The sequence below is a fragment of the Gallus gallus genome, chromosome 5 (assembly GCF_016699485.2).
Source record: "Gallus gallus isolate bGalGal1 chromosome 5, bGalGal1.mat.broiler.GRCg7b, whole genome shotgun sequence".
NCBI classification, from domain to species: Eukaryota; Metazoa; Chordata; class Aves; order Galliformes; family Phasianidae; genus Gallus; species Gallus gallus.
Genome location: NC_052536.1, coordinates 13,640,895 through 13,668,611, shown reverse-complemented (window position 1 = coordinate 13,668,611; position 27,717 = coordinate 13,640,895). Strand labels below are relative to the sequence as shown.

The 27,717-nt window shown below is 46.8% G+C and overlaps 3 protein-coding genes across 55 annotated transcripts in view; 2 read left to right on the top strand and 1 right to left on the bottom strand.

Annotated features, from left to right (window-relative positions):
- The window catches only part of LSP1P1 (lymphocyte-specific protein 1 pseudogene 1), a 39,080-nt gene extending 31,117 nt beyond the window's left edge, over positions 1-7,963 (top strand). For all 4 annotated transcript variants that reach the window (NM_001303036.2, XM_025150540.3, XM_015286521.3 and 1 more), the window contains exon 11: positions 7,087-7,963. The gene's annotated coding sequence lies outside the window, so the exon portion shown is untranslated. The remainder of the gene's footprint in view (positions 1-7,086) is intronic.
- PRR33 (proline rich 33) lies at positions 1,823-16,221 on the bottom strand. The gene is made up of 3 exons (XM_001234417.6): positions 16,133-16,221; positions 10,873-10,998; positions 1,823-3,590 (listed from the first exon to the last, which is right to left on the bottom strand). Exons 2-3 carry the CDS (start codon positions 10,891-10,893, stop codon positions 1,959-1,961), a joined length of 1,653 nt encoding a protein of 550 aa, XP_001234418.2. The 5' UTR covers positions 10,894-10,998; positions 16,133-16,221; the 3' UTR covers positions 1,823-1,958.
- A 1,100-nt stretch (positions 16,222-17,321) lies between these two features.
- TNNT3 (troponin T3, fast skeletal type) overlaps positions 17,322-27,717 on the top strand; it is a 34,152-nt gene continuing 23,756 nt past the window's right edge. For 27 of the 50 annotated variants that reach the window (XM_015286561.4, XM_046941434.1, XM_046941431.1 and 24 more), the window contains exons 1-7: positions 17,322-17,387; positions 21,653-21,687; positions 22,777-22,790; positions 23,511-23,528; positions 24,954-24,965; positions 25,350-25,367; positions 26,935-26,949. In XM_015286561.4, coding sequence (XP_015142047.1) covers positions 21,668-21,687; positions 22,777-22,790; positions 23,511-23,528; positions 24,954-24,965; positions 25,350-25,367; positions 26,935-26,949 — 97 coding nt within the window. In that variant the 5' untranslated portion in view covers positions 17,322-17,387; positions 21,653-21,667. The remainder of the gene's footprint in view (positions 17,388-21,652; positions 21,688-22,776; positions 22,791-23,510; positions 23,529-24,953; positions 24,966-25,349; positions 25,368-26,934; positions 26,950-27,717) is intronic. The other 23 variants (XM_046941440.1, XM_046941427.1, XM_015286542.4 and 20 more) reach the window with 4 other exon arrangements.

Here is a 27,717-nt window from a genome sequence, read left to right as displayed (position 1 = left end):
GTTTAGGCTCTTACCATCTGCCTGAGTCTATTTGACATTGCACAGCAGCTCAGGCTGGGACAAGCTGTGAAGGCTTCTCATTTGGAGCTGATGGTTATCTCCCATTGCCTCTGGGCATCTGTTCTCTTGTCTACAATGCTCTTGTGCCAAAGTCTGTCTCTGCAGGACTCTCTGTACCTGCTCTGCGCCTCTGCCTTTTTTTTTCCTAGGGGCTGAACTAGAGTCAGTTCTGCCTTCCTGTGCTTCTTCGCCATTGCTCTCCCCAGCAGCAGTTCTCCATCCTCCATCCCTCTGGGGCTGGAATGTGGACGCAGCCTCGTGGGAAGCCCAGCAGATGCAAGACATAAACCTCTCCTCTTTGCATGGTCTGTTCTGAGTTATTGTCATTGAGGGGCAAAGTAGGTTAAAGCCCAACTGCTTCCAAAACCATCTTCTTTGGCCAAAATCATTTAATTCTCAATTATAATCAGGTTTTTTGCTTGTGAATGCAGACTCTTGAGCATAGTCATCCATCTATTTGTGCTACTGCAAGGTGCCATTTTATCACTGTGTGATAATGTCATCCTCATCTACCTTAACATTAAGCATGTCATGTGTTTTAAGCTGCAATCCATTTGAATTTCTATTCTTGTGGATCCTTCTCTGCAACCTTGTGTTGCAGCATGTCAAATTATCCTGCAATGGTCTGATCTGGGATCCATTTGTCATTGCTGAGGCATTTTCAAACTACCTTATCTCAACATTTTCTTGTAGAACTGGAGTTAGAGGAGAAATCTAAACTCTAGACACTTGGGCTTTCCTCTTGTATTTTTTTCCCCTTGGAACAGAGATGTTCCAAAAAATGGGATAAGACCAGCAAAGTTGAAACTTCCATGAAGGTTTGGTTATAACAGCTCTTCTGATAGCAGTGGAAGTTTTCAAAATGGAAAAAGGATTTCCCCCCAAACCCCCCTCCTTCTTTACCCCTAAGTCTATATACAGTTCAGCTTGGGGAAGTTTCACTCAGCTCCATATCCTCTGTATGGGAAGAGAATGTAAAGAGTTACATATCCAATTTCCTAAGGGGCTAAACATAGCAATCCTATATCAGCTGTGTAGGAACATCCCAGCAAATGACAAAGTCCCCTGAGAGACAGAAATAGCTGGCCACCAGCTTTATTGCTTATAAGCCTGCTGGTGTTCAGATGTGAAGGGGTGACTAATGTTGGAAAGGACAGTTGTTTCTATGAATGGCTGGTGTCATGGATTTTGTTTTAAACAATTATTTTTCAAGACATGAGGACATTAGGGGGTATGCAAGTGTCATAATTTTGCCCCGAAAATGACACTACTTGGACTTATTGGGATCCCCCAGAAAACAGCACCTTATTAAGTACAGCGGGGCTGATGCTCACATGCCGAAGCAGTTTTTCATTGTGAAAACATAATCCCATCTCTACTAAAAACCAAATCAAATATATGGCAGAACTTGGTTACTAGAAGAAAGTCTTGGTGTACTATGACTTACTATATTGGCCCAACTCTTTCAGTGGGGAAATGGCTGTGTGAAAACAGAATGGATTAGATCTTATGCCATCCCTTGCCTCTGCTTTGGGTGAAGAGATGCATTCCCTCCTTCAGGTTCTATCATCTTACTCTAAATGGGGCTTTTTCCACAGGCAGATTGTCTCTGCTGTGTCATCCCTCTCTGCGTAGTGTTTGCTGTTGGCTCTGTTGAAAATGTGTGTCTGTTTCTCTGGTTTGTGGCATGTGGATATGGCATGCGTGGCATATAAGCTTATATACAGAGTAACCCTTAAACTCTCAGCATGAGGCTGCTGGCTTGGAGGCGGTTTACTTTTATTTTATTTTTTCCTTACACTTGGCTCTGCCAGGCAGACTACCTAGTTGCAGGTGCTCTCTTGCATGGTGCCCCATAGGACCTTCTGGAGTGGTAGGTCTGCTGGAGTAACTTGGCTTCAGTTGACTGACCATCCTGATGCTGTTCTGTTAAAGCTCTTGGTGTGCTCCTTGTCTGTCCTGGATCCATAACGGCCTACCTCAAACATAGTGGTGATCTTTGTCATGGGTTTGGCAGCCAGCTCTCTCAGTTTCCGGGCATCGAAGCGTGGCTTATGCAGAAAGATGGGTAAACGGCGGGGAAGAAAGAAGCCTTCTTCCTTCTGCGCTTTTTTCTCTTCTGCTTGCTGCTTCCTCTCCCTGTTGACTGTCATCTGGTATAAAACAGCATCCCACATCTTCGTGGCTCTCGATTTAAATGGTCTATTGTCTTGACTGATGCTTAGAGAGCTGTCCTTCTCCTTGTTCCCTTCCTCCTGTCCTGGTTTTTCTGCCTCAAGCTCTGGGAAGCTGGGTGCTTCTGGCTGCAACATCAGGTGCTTCCTGAGACGATACCAGCCACTGCCCTTGGCTCCAAAAGGCCTTGAGTCTTCCACTGGTGGTGGCCTGGCTTTGAGAGGAGGGCTGGTGTTTGGCAAGCTGGGGGTTGGCTGAGGTTGCACAGTGTGTTCTGCCTTTGTGTCTATGGAGGTAGGCTCAGCTTGTGCAGGGCTTGCTGTTTCAGGCTGTTCTGGCTTCCAAGGCGTGCCAGGTGTCAATGGTTTTAGAACATCACCATCTTGCCTGGTCAATTCAGGAGCTCTCTCTGATCTGGATATTTCTGCATCACTTTCATGGGCTGTAACTTTACAGGAGTGGACATCAGGAGTGCTGGGCTTGAGTGAAGGGGCCTTGCTAGTCTCTTCAGGAGAGGTAGGCCTGGGAGCTTGGTTAGGAAGCTCTGCCTTTGCAGCAGGAGGGAGGGCAGGCTGCGGTGTAGGAGCTGGGGCTTTGCTGCTGTCAAGGAGGACAGATGCCTGCCCTGGGAATGGTTCAGAGCCTCTTGTTTCAGGTGATGGAGAGGAAGGCCTTTTGTCTTCATGGCTGGATGTTGCTTGGATCTGATGTGATGTTGGTGTCTTGGCTCTTGGTGCCTTGACGCTGCGGAAATAAGTGTGCACCTTGGTGATATAGGTGGCCTCTGATGCCCCTTCCTTGCTGGGTGTGCTGGAAAGAGGAGGATGGGCAGAAATGAGTACTGAAGTGTGTGGAGGGGGAAGGTGTGCATCTGTGCCTTCAAGCTGCTGGGGAGCCTTGGGAACACCTGGCTCATGCAGTGGGGACTCAGCTGGGGGGGTGGTGAGCCTGAGGTGCTCAGCAATGCGTCTCTGCTCGGTGACCTTCAACACAAAGGGCTTGCTCTTGCGGAAGGGGGAGTGCACACGATGGTGGGTGACTGGCTTGATGGAGAGGTGCACTGGGAGGCTGGTGGGGCCAGGTGCTGCTGTTGCTGCTTTGGGGGTCTCTGCTGGGGGAACATTCTCACTGCGTTCTAGGTCAGAGCTGGCCTCATTCACTGGGGAAAGGTTGGACCGAAAAGCCTTAGCTTGCTCTGCAGCTAGCATGGCATTCTTCTTGGCAGCCTTCTTCAGCAGCTGCTGGAGCCGCAGGTTGTCCTTCTTGGGCTTCGGGAGGGTGGGAGGGGGAGATGCATGATGGCGGACGGGAGTGGGCTGGATGGAGGATGATACTGTGATCAGCATGGTCATTTCCTAGAAGAAAGCGCAAAGCTTAGAGTTGAGATGGGCTTAGTCCTGGGCTAGATCCTGGAGTATTCAGATATATAGCCTCCTTCTTCTCTAAAAGCAAGCGCAGAGTCAGTACTGTGTGAGAAAAGCATCAGACTTGGCTTCATTATGGTCCCAAGATAGCCTCAGCTAGTCTGGAGGGTGGTGAGCCAGGGCAGGAGATGTACTGGGAGAAGCTGTGCTGCCAAAGCTGGAGTCCTCCTGCTCCTGGCATTAGCATAAAAGCCAGTGAGGGCTCTTTGGGACCCTAGATGTTCACATCTTGGCAAGTCCTACCATGATCTGGAGCAAAACATTAGGAGAAATGGAACAGTTCTAAGATAATAGAGCTCTGAAACATTCCCCAGAGGCACAAATTGGAAGTATCTCAGAGCTTTCCAGATTCCAGCTACTAATACTCTGATACAGTGCCTTAAATTTACATGTGTCCCTTGAGTTAAAGCTGATACTGGCTTTGTTTTTTAGCTGGCAGATAGGGATCCCTATTGTGAAAGGCAGGGCTTAAAGCTGTGCTTATCTGGTGAGAAAGTGCTTTGTCATAACCATAACTCAGGTGTTCCTTTGCTGTGTTGAGCACAGTGGTAACCTCCTTTATCTGCACTCATCAGCCTTTGAGGAAAAATGTTAGTTTTCTCTGGACAGTGAAACTAATCTTCAGTGGAAGAGGCAGGGATTGTAGGCTGGATTGGCTCTAATCTCCAGTGGGAATTGCACCTAGAACCCCTTTAAGCCAAAGTTGTGCTGCTCCTGGAGGGGACAAATATCTGTTTTTCCATCTCTATTACTAGCTCCCTGGAGTAGTGTTCCCCCAGTGCCGCCAACCGCTTTCTGCTGAGCGCTGTGCAGATTTGCTGTTGAGGAAAGCAGGAGAAAACTAGCCCTGGTTCTCCTCTTTCTCTTCCTCAGCAAGTCTGGGTAACACCAAGCACTCTGCTTCAGCCATGATTCTTTGGCAGTCCCCAGAAAGAAATCTGACTCTGTTCTGGCTCTTGCTTAGTGCGGAGTTGCTGAGTTTTGCTATGAAATGAAGCATAAATCAGAGTCCCTTAATCCCCAGTGCAGGATATGACCGAGCATCCTGAATAAGGAAGATGAGAAGGGGTGATGTCAGGGTTGCCCACAGGGGCTATTGCATGCTTTCCACTCTGGTTAGTGAAATTGCAGCCTAAGCATCCCCCCTGAGATGGGGGGCTTGCACTGCGCTACCTATAGCGCAGGTAGCCTACCCCAAAATATAACTCTTAGAAGTGCAGAACGGGTAATCCTGCTTGAGTGCCAGGTGTTTCCTTTGGTCTTGTAGTGTTGTTACCAGCACCAGGCTGGAAAGTCAATCGGTATAGAGTAGATGCTATCTACTAAAGTTGTTGGTGGAAAGGCAGGGAGAAGGATTTCCCCAAAAAAGGGAGGGGAAAAATGAAAGCATTGAAGTGTGGGTGAGCTGTCCCCCAAAGCACAAGCTGTGGTGGGTATGGTCCAGGCAGTGCCCAGCAAGTGCTGCACTGTTCCCAGCCAATGCATTTGTTTCAGCCGCAGTATGAGAAACCTCCCAGCATTTTGGCGAGGGGGCTCAAAGGGATTTGGGCAAGCTGGGGTGACAACTGTTGGGCATTCCCAGCAGCTTATCAGCTTCATGCCTTAGGCACAAGGCTAGGATTAGGATTTGCTCTATTCTAAGAGTTGCTCCTGGAAACAAGTCCACACGGGCTCTGAGGAAGACTGAGAGCTCACTCCATCATATACCTGCTCTTCCTTCCAGATACCTTGTAGATATTCTAGATTTTTCTGGCTCAGAAAGGTAAAATGCCTCAGTTGAAGAGGTGTGCACCTGCAGTGGTGCAATTCTATTCTGATTTGTAATTGCTTGGGTGGTTTTTATCTACCGCAATGTGATCAAGTACACTCACCTGGTGTTAGGATTGAATATGGAATGATTTCATACATCTCAGACTGTGGTCCTGCAGACAGCCTGTATCACAAGACGAGCTGTGGTCTAGCTGCATTGCTAAGCCAGAATTATGAGGCTGAACTGCTCAGGCTTGTTGTGTTGGGAATACTAAATAGGCAGGGCAATGAACTTCCCAGCTACTGATCATCTCTAAGTGCCTCCTTATGCTATGGATTGCTGCATCCTGGAAAACTGCAGCCTCCTGCTTGGGTCGGAGGGGGTCTGGCCTGGCATTTGCTGTGAACTGCGCAAGATGCTGCTGTGGTGGGCATGGAGGTTCATGGAACAAGTAATTTAGGACTAGTCTGCATGCATCGGGAAAGCTTTCCCTCTGTTTTGAGAGTTAGAGACGAGCTTGTGCCCTGTAACCTCAGGGCTTGCGGTCTGTGCTCCTGAAATCACTCTTGCTACTACCTCAGCATCCCTGCGAAACCTGCTGTGACATGGGTCTTAGAGACTGTATGGGTGGCAGCTTCCACAGCACATGGCTGTGCTGGTATCTGCGAGCTTGAATGGAGAGGCAGAGATGCTATGAGGCAGTAAAAGGAAGCTTGTTCTTAGTTTACTTGTCTTCTCTGTCACGCTTGTGTTTTTTTTTTCTGATGAGTCTCCTTCAGAGACTGTATGCAGGAGACTCTGTAACTAGCAAGACTTGTGCTTGGCTTCCCCCTTGCTGCATAACAAAGTAAAAGCACAGGGAAAGATAGACTTGCTTTCTTTGCCAGCAGAAAACCTGGGGATGGAGAAAAGCATACTGCTTGGAGAGATTGTCTGGGTTCATGGTGGACTGGGAAGCAGGACTGAGAGGCTTCTAGAGGGTCAAGCTGCCCCAGGGCTGGTTGAGGAGGAGGGCAGGTCGCCCACCTGGGGATCCCTACCCTTCTGCCCCACTTCATCCACAATCTCTCCAAAACTGGGAGCAGCAGCAGGGAGTGTGTTGGCATGGAGGAGCCATCCATCACATGGCGGAAAAGTCATTTTCCCTCAGCAGCACCAGCTGTCGCGCGCAGGGTGCATCAAGAGCTGCAGGAACTTGATACGGTTGCAGATGGTCCTGGGTGGAGAGCTGCGGCTGCCGCGGGCTGGAGGAACGTGCTCTGTGCTCAAGTGGCTTTCCTGGGCTTGGGAGGAAACCTGCTGATTGCCTGCTGGGCCGGGGAGGCTGGTGGGAGCACTGCCTTCCCTCTGCCTCGCATCAGCGGGGTTGGATAAAACCATCTTTAACTGTTAGGCATGATACAGCCTAGGGTATTTCCAGTGGTAGGGCAGAATCATAGAGTCATTAAGGTTGGGAAAGACCACTAAGATCTGCCAGTTCAACCATCCACCTACCACCGTGCCCACTGACCATGTCCCTCAGTGCAGCATCTCCACATTTCTTGAACACCAATGGGGGTGATGACTCCACCACCTTCCTGGGCAGCCTCTGCCACTGCCTGAGCACTCCTTCAGAGTTGAAATTTTTCCTAGTATCCAACATATAAGTATGTCTAACAATATTTTCTTGCCTTACAGCTGAGCTTGGTCCCGTCTCAATGCAATCCTCAATGCCATGACTTCCTCTGCTCCATAGAAGATAATCCAAGGATATTTCTCTTCTCCTGCCTGACGTCAGTTTGCTCCGGTACAGCCTGACTCCTCTCGGGGTGAGCACACCCCGCGCTGCCTCCAGCTGGCTGCGAGGGATGGATCAGCTGGCCAAACCAGTCCCACTTTTAACTTTCTACAAGACTCTTTTTTTTTCTTCTTTTTTTTTCTTTTAATTAAATCTGGCTCTGCCATGGAGATGGGAGGCTGTGGCTCCCCTCCCTTTCTTCTTTTTCAAATGCTGAAAGAGAAGGGCCTGCTGTCCTGACCAGCTGGCAGGGCTTCTGCTGTGTGATGGAGAGCTTCTGGCTCTGGGTGGCTGGAGTGGGGGGAGCTCATGAGAACCCCAGTGGAGGAATTGGTGTTGGAAAGGAGAGTGATGGGCAGACTCTGTGCCACCCTCCTTGTGCCAGCTGTATGTGAAGATGTTGCACTGCAGAATCTGTTTCGAGGGACCTCCATCTCCATGTGCACATCAAACAGTTTAATTTAGTCCTGTTTATTTACTTCCCATATCATCCTTTAATCACAACTAAGTAGCCATGCCATAATGCTCCTGCCACTTTTCCTTGTTGACAGTGGCAGCAGCTTTGCTTCAAAGAGCTGCTGCCTTTCCCTCTGCTGCCCATGGTGGGGGTGAGCACTCCTTCTCCAGGTAAGGAGATCCTCTTGAAGTGCTTTTTTTTCCTACCCCCTTCTCACAAAGGCTCTCAACATAATTTTGCTTCTGCTTCAATTTACAATGTGTTCTGGATTCAATTTTTTTGTAAGCATTTAATAAAATTTGAGGAAGATGTTGTAACAATGGCACCTCTGAGGGTTTTGATGCAGGAGTTCCATAAACAAAGCTGTCTTCATAAGCCCTGCTACTGAGCAAAAAATACAAGGAAAAGAAGCACCAGAAGAAGAGGAGTCTGATGTGTTCTGGAAAATAGGCTTTTCTTGTGCTTGCTCAGTTTAAGAGGTTATCTTGCTACTTTCCTTCTTACTGGGGAGTGGGGAGAATGACTGTAAGATGGGAATGAGTGGTGTTTGGGGTGAGGTGGAGCAGCATGTGGAAGACTTTTTGGATTGAGCAGCTAGGGGTGGTAGAAAGCTCAGCTCCTTAGCTAATTGACCTGAGAAATCAAGATTCAACCAAAAGCACTGGAGAAGTCAGCTATAAAAATTGCTCTACAGCTTGCTTGTGCGTCTGAGCTGAGGTCAAAGCAGCTGTCTGCAGGGGCATGCAGCACTCTAATGAGCTGACTCTCCTATCTGGAACCATCTAATGAAAAACTCTTTATGGAGGTGACCTGGATAATAACATTTCTGTGGTGTAGAGACAGCATATAGATTGCAGTATCCTTGCCTGTGCTGTCCTAAAGTGTTAGGAATGGGAAAGCTCTCTGACATTTATTTATATTTCTCTGTGCAAGAGAAGTCTCTTTTCTTTCTACGATCTTTGCCTGCTGATACCCTCATCCCCTCCTTCAGCTCACCACGGAGATAGGATTCAAGGAGTCATGGATGACATCTGGTCTTCTGTTTCAACCCTTCCTCTGCCAAGCTGTGATTTTTCAAGTGAGACCAGAGCATCGACTGTACCATAGAGACATCCCCATAGCAGCCCTATGTGTGCCTGCATGGGTACAGACTGATTTCTTTCCACTCCATCCTGCAGTTGGCTGGGAGAGGGTTGCTAGAAGCTTTTTGTTCTACTGATGCGCATCCTGCCAGCTTGCAGAGTGTAGCAAAGCTCTGAAGGCTGCTTGTGTGAGGTACCTGTGCTAAGGAGGGTTAATTTGCAGGGCATATTTCTCCACTTACAGTCCACGTGGAACTCATGTGGTTTCAACAGAAACAGCTGCAATAATTCAGGTGTTGGCTATGGCAAGAAGCAAGCAGATTGCATGGAAGCCCTCTGGAGAAACCAGGAAGGGAACTGGCTTGGAGCAGGTGTGTGCAGCTCTTTATGAGGTATCTGAATCAGCCAGGGAAGAATTTTCCACAATTATATTAACTTTACAAGGTGTTATTCCTCCTCCTGGGGTAATGTGGTGGTGTGCACATGCTGCAGGTGTTGGTGGGGAGCGGGTGGGGGTTACTGTGATGTACAAGTCTTGCTCCAGCTGTGAAAGTCTGCTTCCAGAGCCTGGTGGACAAGAGCCACGTCTTCTGGGCCCTGTGTGGTGGCTGGCTGTGTCCTATGCTGTTCTCCAAATTCACCACCTCCTTGGCAGGTCAATGGTGTCCAGAGAAAGGGCCTCACACACCCCAGTGTGGATTCTCAGTGCACTGCTTTTGAGGTACACCTCGAGGTGTTACTTCTCTGCAACTTCTTCTAACCCCATCCTTTTTGTTAGGATTAGGCAGAGTGGGAATATGCTGTTGCATATCATCTGCTCTTTTCTACAGTAATACTGAAACATACCATTTGTCTCTGTGCAGCAGGCTTTGGGCTGGTATTTTATTTTCAATCACTTTTGATTCTACAGGAGTGAATGGGAGATGGGATTGGAAAACATGGCCCATAATATTTGAGTGCTTATTTCTCGAAGGCTGCAAAACAGCTCTGCTCAAACTTGGGGAAAGCCTAGCTGATGGAAAACTGAAGACTCTTTTGGATGTTACACCTTTGCTGTGCTCGTTCTGACTCAAGACTGGGGCTAGACTTCGTCTCCTTCTCTTTCCAGGCATAAAATAATTATAGGTCCATTTTATAATTGTCTCTATATATACATGCTGGCTAATTAAGAGATCCTTTCCTACTGCTTGAATGCAGCTCCACGTTGGGCCTTCAGCGAGGCAGTAGATGGAAAGGGCTAAAGTTTCTCAGTGACTTTGTCCCTTGAAATGTGCTCGCAGAAGGAAAGGTCAGGCTCTGAGGCATCTGGGCCTGAATGTCAGCATTTCTCCTCCCACCGGCACCTCAGGGAAGGGCAGTAAACAAGCCCAAGGAGCAGGGAGGCTATAAATAATGAGGCAGCAGCTGATCAGTTGCTGGACAAATCTGAGCTGGTCTGTTGCTATCTCTTGCCTGCTCTACACACCTTCCCCAATGCTATGAGATGCTCTTATTTTTTTCTAGTAGATAAAGAACAGATCTGACAGTGACAAAATGTAATAAAACTTGCTACTTGCTTGAAAATGATGGACTCCCTTACAAGGATCAGGCTGGATACTAGGAAAAATTTCTTCTCTGAAAGGGTGGTGAGACAGTGGCACAGGCTGCCCAGGGAGGTGGTGGAGTCACTGTTCCTGGAGGTGTTCAAGAACCGTGGAGGTGTGGCACTGAGGGATGTGGTCAGTGGACGTGGTGTTGGTGGGTTGATGGTTGGGCTTGGTGATCTTAGTGGTCTTTTTCCAACCTTAATGATTCCATTATCCTGATAGCAGTAGCAAGACAGAGCACGCATGATTTCTCTATGCCTTTGCATCGGGTCTGCTGAGGATTTGGGTTGTAATGGAGCAGTTTGATGTAGATCATTAATTTCAGAAAAGCGCTTAATTTCTTAATAACTCCAAGTGGCAGCTATGCTAAAGGCATGCACTCTTTGTCCTTCGATTAAATAGAAGGTGTCACAGACCTTGAGCTCCTGAATCCTATGGGCAAGTCTAAAGCAGACGGAACAAGAACATCTCCCAAAGCAAGCAACTGAACGATAGGGGAACAGAGCACTGCAAAAATCAGGGATTTATATTAAGTGAAGAGAGGTGAAATACAGTACTTACTGATGTGTAACTTGTTTCCATGTGCAATCACTTGCATGTTGGGTGCATCATGTTTTGTTTGCAAAATTAACAGATCATCATTCCTTCAAGATCATTTTAGGTGCTGTTTTCTTGTTTTGTAGAGCCCTGTAGGTAAGTTCAAAATGTCATATGAGGAGGGGAAAAAAAAAAAGTATTTACAGTAGCCAGTAAGTAGAAGATATTTCTCAAAAGTAAAGTGACTAGTTTTTGAAAGCATGAAAAGCTCCATTGCCTAAAATAAGCGTGAAGATGGGCTATCAGATAACACCATTGCATACTCCCAGCTTTGGCACTGCAAAGTTTGGCATCTGAAGCACCAGAGAGGTGAAGGGCAGATGATGGTGAATCTGCCAGGATAGATATTCTAGCAGGATAGCTTCAGGCAGTAAAAACCATTTGGAGGTTTTTCAAGTTTACTGGTCAGATTTACTGTTTTGCAAAAGACAGGGTTGCAAAATGCAAATTTGAAGTTGTGCTTTGATTGTTACTGTCCTTGGAGAGGAATAGCATGAGTTCTGGCTCTGTTTCTGCTTGTTCCTGGCATAGCACGTGCTGTACTTGGAGGGTACAATCTTGGGGAGTGCTGTGCTGGGGAGCAGAGGAGAAATGACTTGGAGCTGAGGGACTGACCAAGCAGTGTTGAATTTTGGGTTATGGATTTCTGTGGAGTTAGACTTGTCCCAGCCCAATCTGTGTGTGCAACAGCTGAAATGCATGAGGTTAAACTTGGTGCGCTCAATCTGAACTTCAAATGGGGAAACATTGGTGAGATGTGCAAAAAAGGCAACCCTGAAGGCGAACTCTGTCTTATCCAGTACTACCCCACTGAGCCTTGTTGCTAATTCACCCCGTGAACTAGTGCATCTCTAACCTGTCTTCCAGTCACTCTGATTTGAATAGAGAAAGTTGAGTATTTCCCATGATCATCGGAGTTGTGGCCCATCTGTTGAGGCCAGTTTTCATGGTAGCTGTACAGATGGTGGTATTTTGGGACTAACACATTTCTTAGGAGTCACCTTCCACTCTGACCCTTCCACAAAAGGTGTTAAAAGGTACTTGTTGGTCAATAAGATCTAATATTCCATGGGTTGGGAAGGTCTGGCCCACCCAGGTTCTTCTCCTGAAGGGAAGCTCTATTAACTTTCTTCCTCTTGCCCAGAGAGGTTGTGCATGCCCCATCTCTGGAGGCATTTGAAGCCTGATTGGATGGGGCCCTGGGCAGTCTGATTCTCCCATGGCAGGGGGTTGGAACTAGATGATCTTTAAGGTCCCCTCCAACCGAAGCCATTCTATGACTCTCTTGCCTCCCTGCTGATGGTGAAATCACGCACAGCTCTGCTCTGACCCACAGGAGAACTTGAAGGAGGTGCTCAGTCCTTCATGCAAATACTCTAATGCAATTAATTCTTCCTTGGCTGATGACTGTAGAAATCGTCTCCAGAAATCATCTCCAACACTGAAAACATTGCAGGGAGAAAAGAAATGGACAATAACAAACAGAAGAAATCCCACTGGAATCTTAGGAGAAAGTCATGTATTATGAGTAAGAAAACTTCAACAGAACTTGAAAATGCCTGAGAACATGTTGCATCCTGCTCTGCCTCTGTCACCACTGAATTCGTATCAGTCTAATGAATTCATTCACAGCAGGTGTGAAGTATGCATGATGAATTGTATGGATGATGCACAAGGTTGGCTTATGTTTGCTTCTAATGCTGAAGGAAGAGGTCTTCAGATCCATCCCTATTTCTTAAGTAGGCAGGCAGGGTTTCTGTTCTTGATGGGGTAAGATGAGGGCAGAAGCTCCTACTGGCTGAAGGGTAGACATGTTTGTGTCCTCCTTAAAGTGCTGATTGAATTCCTCCCTACAGAAGGAGGAAGGTGAACAGCAGAGTCCAGAAGATGGATGGAGGCACGCGTAGGTAATTCAGTCATGAATATGACAGCCTATTAGTGGCCTTTTATCCTCCTTGTTACACCTCTGAATCTTGGAGACATCATGGAGCTACCATCAGGAGAATGATACTGTGAGGTGTCCCAGCCACCCTCTAGGATTCAGGGAGGCAATCCCACACCCTCACAAATATTTATTCCATCTTAATGAAGTATCTTGTTTTGCATGAATGCCTACAAGTTTGAGGGACATGATTAGTAGGCATGGTGATGTTGGGTTGATGGTCAGATTTAGATAATCTTAGTGGTCTTTTTCACCTTTAATGATTCTGTGGAATTCCTATAGCCTGAAAACTTCCCCAAGCTACTGCTGCCCTCATCCTACACTTTCCTGACTGCTACAATTGGTTCTAACAGAGTAAGTAAATGAAAGTAGGTGTCAGGTGGCATTTAGAGGCTGGTTTCTGGATCTCTGCTCTCACTTTCCCAGTCACTTTGCGTTTTGCTTCTCCTGCAGATCTGGACCTGAAAGCCTTCTCTCTGAAACACTTGGGGATGGGGCTATAGAAATGTCTGGGTGCTGGCATGCCTGCTGTCAGAGGTGTGAGCCCTGCCCACGTCCTTTCCAACTGGGAGACGGAGAAACAAGCTGTGGGATATTGAGGACTGAGGTCCTGATCCTAAATTCCATACAAGGCATTAGAGCAGCCCAAGAGAAGTGTGGCCTTTGCTCATCCCATCTGAGTTGTGCTGCACATTCCCCAGCATCCCGTCATCACTGGTAAAATGGCAGCAACCTGCTGGTACTTAAATACAGGAGCTCATTTTAAAGTTTAAGGCTATTCTGATCTCTGCTTGACCTGCTGCTTAAAACAGGTCACTGGATTTTACTCAGGAACAGAAAATATTTGTTTATACTCCGTCTTTCCTCTGAGACTACTTAGCTGCTATCTGTTTTGCCTTCTTAGTGGCAACTGCTTCAATTAAATTGGATAGAGCGTTTCAGTGAACGTAGGGCATCTACTTTAACCTTGAGCTGTTGATCAAAGCCCTCTGCAGAAATTCTTTCTCTGGCGTGGGAGAAAGAGAAGAAAAGGAGAAACCTGGATAAGAATTTAGAGTTCCTTACCAAATGTCTTCTGTGATTCTCATTTACCGCCTGCTCTAAATCACAGTAAGAAGTGTATAATTGACAGTGTCACAAGCCAGAAAAACAAACATCTCATCCCTTCCCCAGTGAGCTCAATCAGCAAGTTTTCCTGGAAAACTTTAAGAGTTCCAGTGTTGAAGTCTGTACACATGGACAAGCGTGCCAAAAGCAGAATCATGCAAAAAATCAAAATTCTTTGTTTTGAAAGCATCCAAATAGGAGTTCAGAAAGTAATAACAAACCCAATAAAGAAACGTTTTGAAGGTGAGTAATGGAAAAATGCAAGTAAAACACCTTTGCCTTGTATGTAGCTTCACTTTGGGTGACTTAACCATCTTCATGCCATTGGAAGTTCCTCTAGCTCCTGCATGAAGATGCAAATGCAGGACGAAGGACAATGCTATCTGGAGAAGGACCTCAGGAGGACCTCTGGCCAGGTGTGATTGGCTTTGATATTTTTGGCTTTTTGATTTTGCTCAGGATCAGGAGTTGGTGAATAAGAGATTAATAGGCAGGACTTTGGGCTCTGAAGGCTGCAGAGGGCTGCAGAGACTTCCAATGGAAACTTCCCTGGGTTTCTGTCCTAGTCTCTGGCTCCAATTTGAGGAGTAACACTGTTGGTTTTGTATCTTCTCCCATGTTGGAATAATGTCAGTGTAAAAGAAAAATAGGCTCTGGTTTGAGCACAGTAGGTAGATGGACTTGATGCAGTTTGAAAGCCTGGCTGGTGCCTACCTTGTGTGGTCTTGATACCATCCGTGGTAGATGAGATGGTCTCCAAAGACTGGTGCTTGCTGTATCCTCATCTAGCAAAATCCAGTAGATTTTGCTAGAAAGGTAGATGTAAGCAATCATGTCTTACCTTTTCTGGTCAGTGCTATGAGTAGGGACTGCTAGGTGGATGGTGATGTTTTCCTGCTGGCCATGATGGCTGTGGATGGAACTGGCATATGGCAGCAGGAGGTGAAATAAGGAGTAGCCATGTGATATGTGTGGATTATGTGGCTAAGGCACAAAATAAATACTGGAGAGGGTTGTGATTACATGCCAGAGCTGATGGTGAGGTCCACAGAGAGAAGAAAGGATGGAGCACTGAAGTGGGCCGAGGGAAATGAGCCCCACTTGTGAGCCAGGTGGTAGCAGAGCAAAGGAAGAATACAAGTATCAGATGAGCCTTTGCTCAGGGGGTAAATGGCACAGGTCCCTGCAGTCAGACCAGGCTGGCACTGGCAACGTAGCGCACAGCTCAAGGCAGCCAGGATAGGGTGCGGGCATGGACATGAGCACTCCCAGTGGGGGAAACCCATAGGATGCACAGGCATCCTTTGGGGACAGTAACAAGCATCTGGGTGATGTGCTACATAACACCAAGGTGAGTGCTCATCTGGAGCAACGTGTCCACACCAGCACAGACATGCATATGAGATCAAAGGGTGTGCTTCAGAGACCAAAGTTTGCATATAATTTATTTTCTGTCAGTTAGCATCTGTTTCCTGCATCTCTGTGCTTATGGAGCTGCACAGTACATAGCATGGCACCAAGACCCAATGTCTGCAACCTAGTAACACTGTAGAAAGTCAAGGGCTGCAGCAGGTCAGAACACCTGGCTGCTTGTCCATCCCACAACCTGTTAATGCCAGTTTTGCCTTTGTGCAGCTTTGTCAGCACACCCTGGTTTGAGGGACCTGAATGGAGATGCCCCATCAGCAGCAAGAACGATGCAGAAGAACAGATAAGAGAAGGAGGCTGGTGGGACCTTTGCCAGACAGACACTACAGTTGATATAAAAGGAGAAACCAATGAGGGACTCCCCTCCAGTACATCCTTGCTCTGCTGTCAGTTTGGGCAAATACATTATTTCTTGGAGACATGCCCAACCAGCGGAGCATGCAATGGGAACAAGCCAGTGCAAGATGGCAAAAATGCTTAGTGATGCCTAAAATGTGGCACGAAAGCTAACTGGCTGCATTGGTATTTGGGGGAATGCAGGCTGTGATTCCTGGTCACAGTCACCATGTGGGTGCTGCTGGGGCTCTGTCACCACCAGGCTTCTCCTGTCCAAAGCCGGGCACTCAGCATGGGTACAGACCTGATGGCACTGTCCCCTTCCCACCCAATGGGTAACACAAGCGTCATCACAAGCCGGGTTGCAGGAGGCAGGGAGGGGATAAGGGGATTTTTGCTCGTGCAGGTTACCTGGTGCATGGGAGGCTGCAGCGCCCTGCTCCACGTCTTTAAAAGCTGCTCTCTACATCCTCACTCGGGGACTCCTTCCTGCAAGTGGCGGGGAAGGAGAGGGCAGGAATCGATCTGTGAGCCGAGCCAAAAATATCACTTGTCCTGCAGCTCCGAAAGGTTTTCTCTGCTCCTACAGGCTGCGAGAAAGGGGTGCCCCATCTGCCAGGCACACTGTGGGCACGGTCTGTGGCAGGGGCTGCCTGCCAAGGGGAGATGGGAGGAGGGGATGGGGGCTGAAGCTGCAAGAGGCAGTGAAATGGAAACCGTGACCTGCGGGTCGTGCAAAGTGCTGTGAGCCTTTGCTTGTGTGCCTGTGCAGCTGGTAAAGCCTTGCATGCATCTGGGCTGCCCATTGGGTCCCTCCGTGCATCTAAAGGCTTCTGATCCTGTGTAGGGATGACTGGGAGGTTCAGACACCCCAGGCTTGCTGTAGGATGTCCTTACTTAAATATCAGTTCTTTATCACACTGAGAAGGCTCTGAGTGTGGTTTGAGGTCAGGCATGCTCTTGTGAGGTTCTCCTGCTCTATTTTTGTATTTTGGTCTAGGTCTCCTTCAATGCTAATGCTCGGCAGGACCCTTGGCAAGACATGGGTGAGTGTCAACACACACAACCTCATGTGGTATACGCTGCTGACTTCTCATTCACCCTCTGAGTACCACTGGATGTTCCTGAGCTCTCTGCAAACTCAAAAAAGTCACTCACACTTCAAGGGCAGCAAGGAGAACCCCTGCCTGGCTGGGGGTGCAGAGGTGGCTGCTGTGTACTGAGCTTGCAGAATGCAGTGGGCCACAGCCATGTTTGAAGCAGCAGCCACACACTGTGGAGTTCCAACAGCCCTGCATTTCATTTCTGAGGTGCCTTTGCCTCAGATACCCCTCTTTAAGCTTTGCTTGCCTAGTGTAGTGTAAATATAGAAACACAAACCCTGCTGTTTTTTTTTTCTCCAAAAGTGTCCCTCCCATCTAAGCATCATCTGTGTGATCCCTCCAGCTGCTCCTATACATGGTATGACTTTTTTTTTCCACCCTTTCCCTCACTCCTCACCCCACTCCCTTCCTTTCCCTGCCCATCGCTGGGGGGCTGGGGGCCAATCGGCTCCTGCAGACGATCGAATGTCACTATAACTTGAGAGCAGCAGCACCCCGGGACGCCTGCAGATCCCAGCCCGTCCCCTCTGCAGGGAGTTCCGCGCCTGTCTCCACACCCCCAAGTAAGTGAGACCCCATAGGGAAATGAAATGGGGCTGAGGTTTGGATGGGGGATAATTCCAAGGGGAGGGTTGGAGGTTTGTGAGGTCTGAGATCCTGCACAGAGTGTCCCCACTAAGAGAAAGGCACTTTTCCTTACCCCCTTTGAGGGGGTATTGCATGAGTCTGGTGTCACCTGTAGGGACCTGTGTGCGAGGGTGAGCAGGAGGGGAAGAGACACCTCCAAATTGCAGGCTGGGAATGATGTGGTATTGTCTGTGGTCAAGGAGGTGTATGTCGTGTTCAGGAAAACTCCTGGGCAGCAAGACAGGAACACTGATGTGTCTCCAGAAGAAAGGGATGACCGAGGCAGGGGAGATGGAGGGCAGAAGAGCACTAACACAGCCACTAGAAACTTCCACTCCTTGCATAGAAAGAAGAAAATTAGGGAAGCATTCTCTGCGGGAGGTAGATGAGTAAATACAGCATGGTTATGGGATGTTTACCAAAGTACGGCTTCAAAGCCCTGTGCCTTGCTGGCATGACCCCTGGTGTGGGTGGCATGGAGGATCTCCAGCATGCTGAGGGGGCTGTAGGTGACTGCCTGGCCAAGCACATGGGGACAGGATGGGGCAAGGGTGGGGAACATCAGTTAAGCACAGCTGATCTCTCCATTTTAGCCTTGTTGCTTCTGGCCATCTCCACACAACAAGTAGACAACACCCAAAGGCAAGGTTAAAGGGTGCATTTTACGGCAAGAATTGGTGTTTTGCTTTGTGTTGGTGGAGGACCGGGAGACAAGTGAGCTCCACTACTCAATCCCAGCAGTGGGAGAAGCACTTATTGCTGGAAAACAGCAAGCAGTTCAGAAACAAAGGAGGGGGCAGATGAATGGAAGTAAAATATGTAAATACATACCTGTGTAGATAATATATTATTACAAAAACAATATTGATAGGTGTGTTGAGTTTGCAGCAGCCCCTGCCAAGATAACCATGGCCATTTGGTGGATTGAACATTGCTTCTTGCCTGATCATTGTTCCATTGTCCATGCACAACCAATTTATTCCTCCTTCCCTTCTATAGCGCTCCTGCCACCTTGTCTCCCTTGTATGGCTGGTGGTGGGTTTTTTCCAAGGATGGGCTTAGGGTGCAAGGGAGCCCATTCCTCCTCCCAGCTGGCACACAGGCAGGCACATTCCCAGCTGCTAAGATGCTTCTTGAGATGTGATGGCTCTGCTCCTTTGGCCAGGGACAGAAGTGTTTGGGGTCAAAGAGGACGAGCTGAGCTGGCCCCTGGCCACTTGGGGTTGAGGAGGAAGAGGGCTTTCATTCTGCCAGTTGGGAGGGCAAGCAATAAAACTGCCACATCCCTGTGTTTATTGGAAAAGCAAGTGAACATGCATGGCTTAATTTCATTTTTGAGTGGAACGAGCACTAGGGCTTGAAAAATGTAAGCAAATAATATTAGAAATGGAATGATTCAGGGTTTTTTAGTTTGAATGAGATGCAGAAGGTAAGCTTTGCTTTCACCTGAAGGGGTGAGAGGAGGCAGGAAGCTCAGGCTGCAAAGCTGTGTTTTGCTTTCCTCCCAGATGGTAGGCATTATTAACTAATTGATTTTATTACATCCTTAAACCTCAGTCAAGTCCAAACCCCATTTTTCTCTGCCACTGTACAAACAAAAACCCGTTATTGCCTCAAGGTGCTAGCAGCCTTAATGTCGGGCTGCGTTCGCTGCGTGTAATGTAATTTCCACTGAAGGGCAATCCTGAGCCAGCTGGAGATTTTCCATTGCCTTTAGTGAAAAAAACATATACTGTTCCTAGTGGATTGCTTTCTTCAGTCCATTTTGGATGTAAATACGGATCTGTTTTATTTGCTGCTTTGATGACACGGTTAGCTATGGGGATGGTACAGGAATTGAGAATCGTTTCTTGTCTCATAGATGGCTCTCAAGCTGCCCAGGGTATTTTTCTTGTTATGTCGTTTTGTCCTTGTCTTGTTATTGATTTGTTTTATCCAGAGCCCGGAAAGCCCCTCTGGATCGGGGCATTTGGGTGTCAGAGACTTTGGTATTCTTGTTTGGCTTTCCTAGCATGTGGGCAAATGCCATGCCAAGTCCCACTCGCTGTCACAGCACTTGGATTAACAAATATGGAAGAGTGTAGGGGAGTACCAATGTGACAACCCTCAGCAAGAAGTCCTGAGAGCTAAATTGGAGAGTGGATGAGCTCATTCCAATAACAGTTAATAGCAAGCCTGATTGCAAAGTCTCCCGTTGACTTCAATTGCCTTGGAAAGAACAGTATGCCCTGCATTACATGCCCACACTGCACCAAACAAACATTTTCACTCTGCATCCACACGTAGGGCTCTCAGACTATTTTCTTCTCCAGCACAGAGTAGTATCACTCTTTTGTACCATGCAGTGATGTTGGAAGTTTAGCCCAAGGCTCTTCAGTCCTTCTTTTTATCTTTATTTTTTTGTTCCATCTCGAGAAGAGTGAAATCTGCCTTTACAAATTAAAGCAGAATGCATGGGAGGATTGGCCATTGCCTCGAGTCCTACAGATCACGTACTTTAGTAGAAGCCAACAGCTGGTCCTCTGGAAGGTTCCCTCCTTGGGCCTTTGCCAGGACAATCTCTACCAACCCACTACAGAAAGCAACATACTGTTAAGTGCTATTGCTATTAGTTCAAATAATTTTTGGAGGCTGAAGTGAGATTGCAGAGCTATCGTACTGTCTGCAGAGGGGCTAGAAGTGAGAGGAAGCCTTAATACTGAAGTCTGGATGATCTAGAGAAAGAGAGGCGAGAGGTAGCGTTATACCTAAGCAAGCAGTTGGAGCTCAATGATCTTTAGGGTGCCTTCCACTCTAAGCAATTCTATGATTCTAAAAGCCTTTTGCAGAGGTGAGGTTACTCCAATACAGAAGTCATGCCTGAGGGGTGGGGGGCAATCATAGCTACCGGTTAAATGCAGCCTTGCGTCAAGAGATTGTTGTACCCAGGTCTTGTAGTAGGCCATCCTCCCATTTGTAACACAGCCATGACTTCCAGGGCAATGCTGACTTCCTAAAAATAAAAATTAATTATTAATAATAAAAGTATATGGGGAGGTTGAAAATGCAGCCTGTTTAGAACATGAGTTTTTAAATCCTGTTGGTGTCATCGAGTAGTGTTAAAGAGTGGTGTTCAGGGTCACTGCTAGGGAATGGAAAGGATCCCTTATAGGGCAGAGTTGGAGCCTCTGGGATTACCGCCTTCCTCTGAAATAGAAAGCTTCTGAGCTGCAGTTGTTCCTTTTGAACCTAAATCAGTCCACCTGCTCCTTCAAGACATCTCTCATATATCAGCTGAGTAATGAAGTTGTGAAAGTCACGGTTTGGGTTTCCTTGCCGAGAGGAGCCTGGCTTTGTATTTTAAGACCTACTGCCAATTTGGAGGAAGTCTGGAGGGGCCCTGGCTACCTCCTGCCCCCAGCTTCAGGGCAGACAGGGCTTTTAGAAGAGTGGGGGCCTTACACCACAATGTGCTCTAAGAGTGGCTTGAGCCATAGATGGATTTGTCTCTGCCACGTCCTGGGAGATGTGATGTAATATGTACAACTGGTTAGATTGATGTAGGTTGCTTAACCATACATTTGGCGAGTTTTCATCGTAAATTAATCAGCAGCCCATTGTTCATGTGTTAATCAACTGTGTAAGCCAGACGCTCTTACCTAATGCACTTAATGACAGTTTCTGCGTGCTGACAATTAAATAGTTATCTATGGATATATCTGTGAAGTGGTTGGATTTTTATTATTATTGTATTTTCTAGCTCTGAGTAATGCTTTGAAGCTGGTATCTTCCCACTTGTAGTAGCATAAAAGAAAGCAAAATTTCTCTGATCTTGCTGAAGTGATGGAAATGTCAGACAGGTGCGAGAGGACAAGGCCTGTGCCCATCTCCCTCAGCCTTGGAGGTTTTGTAACCCAAAGCCAGGTCCAGATTCCCCCTTCCCCCCCCCCCCCCCCCCAGGGTGGCTGAGTTGATAGGCGGCACATCTTGCCAGATGATCTTTCCCCTTTTCCACTTCTCCTTCTCATCTGACCTGGCTGGCAGGGGTCTGTAGCACTCCGAAAATGGCAGTGTTGGTGGGGGATTGGCTGCTGTGTGGGAAAGCAGATGCCTGGCTTTTTTAGTCTTCAAATGTCAACCCATCTGCTCCTGCCTTGGAATTATTTAGGAGGCTCTCTCACTAATAACACTTTTTTTCTTCTTCTTTTCATCTTTTATCTAGAAACTCACTGCCAACATGTCTGATACCGAGGAAGTGTAAGTAGAGAGCGATCCTCCTGCACGTTCATCTGTTCTGCTTGGGTCCACAGAGTGCCCTAGGGCATTCCCATGGGGATGGGAGGTAGCTGTCACTCCATGCACAGCCCCACGGCATTGAGCAGCAGGAGAAGGGCTTATGGTGTCAAAGGGTCTGCTGGAGTTCACGCAGCAGGGAAAGCCTTCCCGGCACCTTGACCCAACTCCACTTGTCCTTGGTGGCTATGGTGCTACTCATAATGGAGTCTGAATGAAATATGGAGTGGTGGAGGAACTGCTTTCTGCCCTGATTTAACAAGTTCAGAGTAATGTGTCCAAATTCATTGAGATCAGTTGGCATTTCTATGTCAAGGTAGAGAGGGGAGATTTAAGGCAATCACAGGATCAGAGGCTTCAAGTGCAGACCTGCTGAGGTCAGTTATTCTCTTCCCTTACTACGAGGCCTTTATGTCCAGCTAACTCTTAAATAATAAACACAAAAAAACTTCCAAAGATGAAATTCCCCACTTCTTAGGGCAACATCTATCCCACACATCCCTTGCTCAGTCTCTTCTGGTTGGTTAGTTGGTGCCCTATCTGACTTTGCCAGGCATAGCTGGTTAAAGGTTTGGGTTTTGTGAAAGGTGACAGCAATGCAGGAAAGGCTGGGGAGAAGACCTGGGGAATGGGAACAGAACATGAAATTGAGGTGATAAAAGCCATGGGATAAACATCAACAGCATCAGCTTTATCCCAAAGTTTTAGTAGGCAACTCTAGAGTTGAAGGCCATCATGCACAGTGCATCAGGGCTGAAGTCCATCAGCCTTATCAGCCTCTGTAAAGTGTTTCCTTGTGGGTGTCATATGATGCTAACATTATGCTTGGACACGGCTCCATATGCACAAGCAGAATCAAGAGCATTACTAAACTGACTTTTAATAATCTTAAAACTAAAGGACTCTTCTGAGAGCAAAGAGAGAATGGGGGAAAGAAGAAACAGCGTAGATTTTAAATAGAAGTGCATTGGATTTCTTCAGCAAAGCCTGGCAATAATATGGAGTGGAAGAAAAATGTAGTTGCAATAACAGTTTTTCTTTTCTTTCTCACAGGGAGCACGGAGAGGGTAAGTCCAAAATCTCTCATTTCCTCTGTGCAAGTCTGTAGCATTCACTGACTGTGTCTACCCTCTCCTTTCTGTCTATTGTTGGTCTCTTACTGCAATGTGTTGGTGCGGTTAGCTTTACCTGACGTCTAAGTATGTGTTGTTGTATCAGTCTTTTTTGCATGTCAGTGTTTGGCTGCCTCTGTGCTGCGGGCAAGCCTTGGGATTTCAGCCCAAAACTGACGTCCTGACTGTGTGGGGATGCTGCTCTTTCTTTGTAGAGGCACTGCCATCTGCTGGCAATTTATTTTGATAGTTTTTTAGACGTAATTTCTGTTTTGAAACATAGAAACACAACATATATAAGCAACGTAGAAACGTATATGTTTTTTTCTCTGTATTTTCTGTTGGTTTTTTTTTTTTTTGTGTACTCATTGGGCCTCCCTGCCAACTCTTTCCCCTAACATGCTTGTATACCTGAGCTCCCATTGCTCAAGAAATAATTCAGTACAATATCACCCCCCTCCCATTGTATAGCTTTTTCTCAAAGGCATCTTGTTTGGTATTTTTCTTTCTGATTTGAAAGTGGACCCTCTGGGGGCATCTTGCCCATATCCGTGTAAACATAAAGGATTCTATTGTGGGTGACATCCTACTGATGTGTCACCTGTCGTTGGCTGTGTGTTGGGTGCTAAAGTTGATGATTGCTTTTTTTCCCCCCCCTCGTCTATTTCACTGCAGAGGAATACGAAGAAGAAGGTAACAAAACACTTGGAATGTAACTATCTTTCCCAGATTCTTGGTTCTGCCTTTCTCTTGCCTGTATTTGACCCCTCTCTTTGATACTTGCCACTAAAGGTGATCTGAAACACTTGATCTGTCAGTCAAAACATGGCCAAGCTGGGACCACGGTCTGCAGACGTGTCATGATAAAGCATGATATCTGTAGGAGCCATAGGAGATGGTGATAAAGATGAATCTTAAAATTGAAAAGGAGAGTGGGTTGTCTACCTCTTGAGGAGCACCAGGCACAGGGTGCTGGGAAGTCTGGAACAGGTGAGGCAGGGAATCAGCTGGCAAAGAGGAAGTCTTTCAGTTGCACCATTAGCTGGCAAAAGGTAATTTGACAAGCTGCTAGAGACATAGAGGAATCTTTGGAAAGATGGAGGATGAACAGCCCTTCACACCTCTCAGCTTTCTTACCTGACTTGTATCAGAGTCTGCAGTCAGCAGGGAGGGGAAGATTCTGGAGGTGTATTGCTGATTTTGCTGGGCACTTCTGACATGTTCAGGCAAGTGTAGCTGTCAGTTGCCATCCCTCATTTTCCCATGGTATTGGAACTGAAATGAGGATAGAACTCTGGGGCACATCCAAAAGACTTTTACTATCTTCTAAGAGCTCACTTTAGTGTTCAAGACATTTTCTAAAGGATCAAGTGAAAGCCTTTTATGGGAGGTGGAACTGCCCATATTGCCCACTTCTGAGACTCCATCATCTGCAGAAATGTCCATCTTGGGGCCTTTATGCAGAGCAGTTGGTTCCCCTAAGGTTGCTGCCACTAAGTAATTCCCATCAGCAGTGATGGGAACAGAAGGGAGCTTGCTCAGAATAGTTCCTGCTCCAAGGCATAGCTGTGTTTCCCTCAGCATCCCTACCAGGGAGATAAGGAGATCAAGGGCCCAAGAGCAGCAAGTGTCAAATGCATGGCAGAGGTGTCTCCAGTGGCTGCTGCCCAGAGGGGCAGAGCTGGGGAGGTGTCAGTGCTGCTCATACTCCATCCTTCTTTGCATCTTGTCAAATGCCCAAAGAGTGAGCAAAGGGTGTCATTCCTACAGACAAGCCTTCCTAAAAGGAGAAGTACTTCTTGCCTCTCTCTTTCCTTCCCTTACTGTCTCCTTTTGAGTTTCAATATTGTAATAATTGAAATTAAAAGGCAGGTGACTGTCATCCTACTTTTCTTTACCTGCATGACCATCTCCTCTGATGCATATCTTTGCACTGTTCCCCAATTTTGCTTGACCTTTGTGCTGTCTTCCAAAGCAACCCATGTAATTTCTTCCCATCACTTTCTAACCACTTATTCTTCAGGCCTTACCTGACTAGAATACCAGTTTCTAACAGTTTTCTGTTTCCATTTTCCTGTTTGCTGTGGTTTCTTGTTCCGTGACGCTTGCCATCTGAAGCTCATGAAGCAGGTATGTGACATGGCTTCTGCTTTCTTTCTCTCTTGGTGCAGAGGAAGAATGTGTGCAGAGAAATACAGAGCAAAGAGTTCACACTTGGTGGCCAGGATGTGGTCCTGAGCCACAGACATCAATGCAATGGCAGCTATTGATGTCACTTATTGAGTTGGTAGGAAACTAGGTCTTTTATATATAGATGCACATATATAATGTGCATGTATAAATATACACATATGTAAGTGTGTAGTTATATATATATATGGAAATACAGTGTATATATAAATACTGTGTATTTTTACCCTGGGTGCTTGGAAAACTGCAAGGATGTTTGAATAAGATATTTCTGTTTTAATTTTCTTCTTCATTCTCTTCGCTGCATGATGTTGCCACCCACAGAAGAGGTCCACGAAGAAGGTATGTGGAAGGACGTCTCAGTCTGCTCTTTGCAGGGCTCGGTGTAGAAGAAAACAAGAGGAGAGAGAAGGATGCTGGGACAAGGGATACCTCACCTGAAAACACTTACTTCCTCGGGCCTCTCCATTCCCACACGAGGATCAACTGGTTTAGACAGGCATCTGAGGAAGTTTTGGGGTCCCACCATGGGTGCCCCACATGTTGTGTATCCATCAACACCTCCACTGGTTCTGGGGAGGGAATAGTGTGGGGAAATGTGGGCACCATCCCCTCTTCCAGACCACAGCAGGCTCTGAGGCTGGTTTTTAGCCCTGGGTGTTGATAACACCAGCCAAAGAGCAGCTGAGGTCTAGCTCTGAAGGTCTATATCCCATATCAACTGGTTTCTCCTGCATAGCTTGGCAGATAATGCTCAGATGGATTTTAAAGCCAAAATCCATCTGTGGCAAGGTATGCGTTTAGCCATGTGTTACACAGTACATATTCTATAATATGTGATATTATATATAGTATATCATATATATTATGAGTTATGGACTATAATATATAGTATTATATATAATATAAATAATAACGCCTGCATTCTGTGGTGTTATTAGTTATATCTGTGAGGATACTGGCAAATAACTCAGCTGGCTCTCTGCAGGGTGTGTGGTATCTGCAGGACCAGGAAAGGGGCTGGAACAGAAACCCACCCTTTGTACTTGATTTGTCTGGGGCTTGGTGCTCCAAGTATGAGGAGCCAAAGGGTGGGTTGGTTCCCTTTGCATTTGCAAAGCACTGTGCTACGGGCACGTATGAAAAACCCATAAACCTGTTTATAATAGGGGCAGACCAGCTCTGAGCAGCTGACAGGGTTTTTGCAGAGTGCAGGTCCTGAAGGATTTACATTTCCTGCATCCATACACACCTTGGTCACCTGTCTCCATTTTACGTTCTATTTCACACACCTGTGTGTTCTATGCTCCTCTGTTGCTTTCCCACACCCTTTAGTCTAACTGTTTTCCATCTCACTGTTCTGGTTCTCTGTCTCATCCCAGCTGCTGGGGCTCATGAAGAAAGTATGTGCCTTGACCTTCCTCATCCTTTCCCATCATCTCCTTAGCACTGAGAGGAATTGAAGGGTGGGACAAGAGGAGCAGGACATGGTCACTGTGTTGTCTGTGGTCCCTACCTTTCTTCCAAAACCTCCTCTGCTGTAGGCTGCTCCTCTCATACAGTGCAGCTAATTTCCACTCACCTGTGCCTCATTCCTGCTTCACCTTGCCCTTAGTTCATCCCTTATTGAGATTAAACTCTTCCATCTGGCCTGACAAATAATTCAGCCTGTGTATTAATGTGCCTCTCTCAATGCTTCTTTGCATTGTCCTGTGGTACTTCCCACCTAGAGAAGTTCATGGGGAAGGTAATGTGCATTTAAAACAAATGACATTCTATACAGCAACTTAAATCAGGTTTATTACTTATCCCTTTTCCTCTGTTTTGTGTAAGTACAAGGTTGTTTTGTGATTCCTAACGCTCTTGTCTTTCTTTGCATCCTGCTCTGTGACTCCTCCTCTCACTAAAGCTCATCATGAGGAAGGTATGTGAGATGATTCCCAAATTCCCATTGTTCAGAGTAAGCTCAGATGTGGCCTAGAGAACACGAGATGTCAAAGGGAAACAGGAGCTGAAAAGAGACATAGGAGTGCAGGTTTAAACCTTCAACTCTGTTGGGTTCTGTACTCCCTTCATATTCTGTTTAGACCCTTAATGTCCTGATGATACTGTGTAGTCGTTGTTGCATGAAAACAAAGTGTCAAGCTGCTGGGAAACCTAAAACTCTTAGGCAGCTTGGATACCTTCTGCTCTGAGGCTGTGTGAGTCCCTTTGGGAGGCACAAAGATTTGGGCCTCCATTTGTGTTGTGCCAAGTGCTGGCCAAACTGTGGGGGTACCCGTGGCTGGTGTTCCTATGGCAGCCTTTCCTCATGCCTATTTCTTAGTGTTAAAGCCTGTTGTGTAATAAAGCAACTGGCAATGACTTCTATACTATTTAGCTTTGCAAATGATTAAAGATGGCTTTTGTCATGTTGATATAAAGGACTTGTCCACCAGCTCTCGGTATTAGGTGCATGCTTTATCCAGTAATGCAATAATATACATTTAAGTCACATAATGTTTTATGCAGCTACCTAGATTAGGTATGTGCTTATAGTATCTCAGACGGCCTGTACCCTCAGTTTCAGTAGTGACTTTTGTATCCATGTTATTTTATTTCCATGCAATCCATACTCAGACATCCCCTCCCCTCTGTGTTGTCTGAGTGCAAGATTGTCTTGCTGTTCCTAACGCTCTCGTTTTTCTTTGCA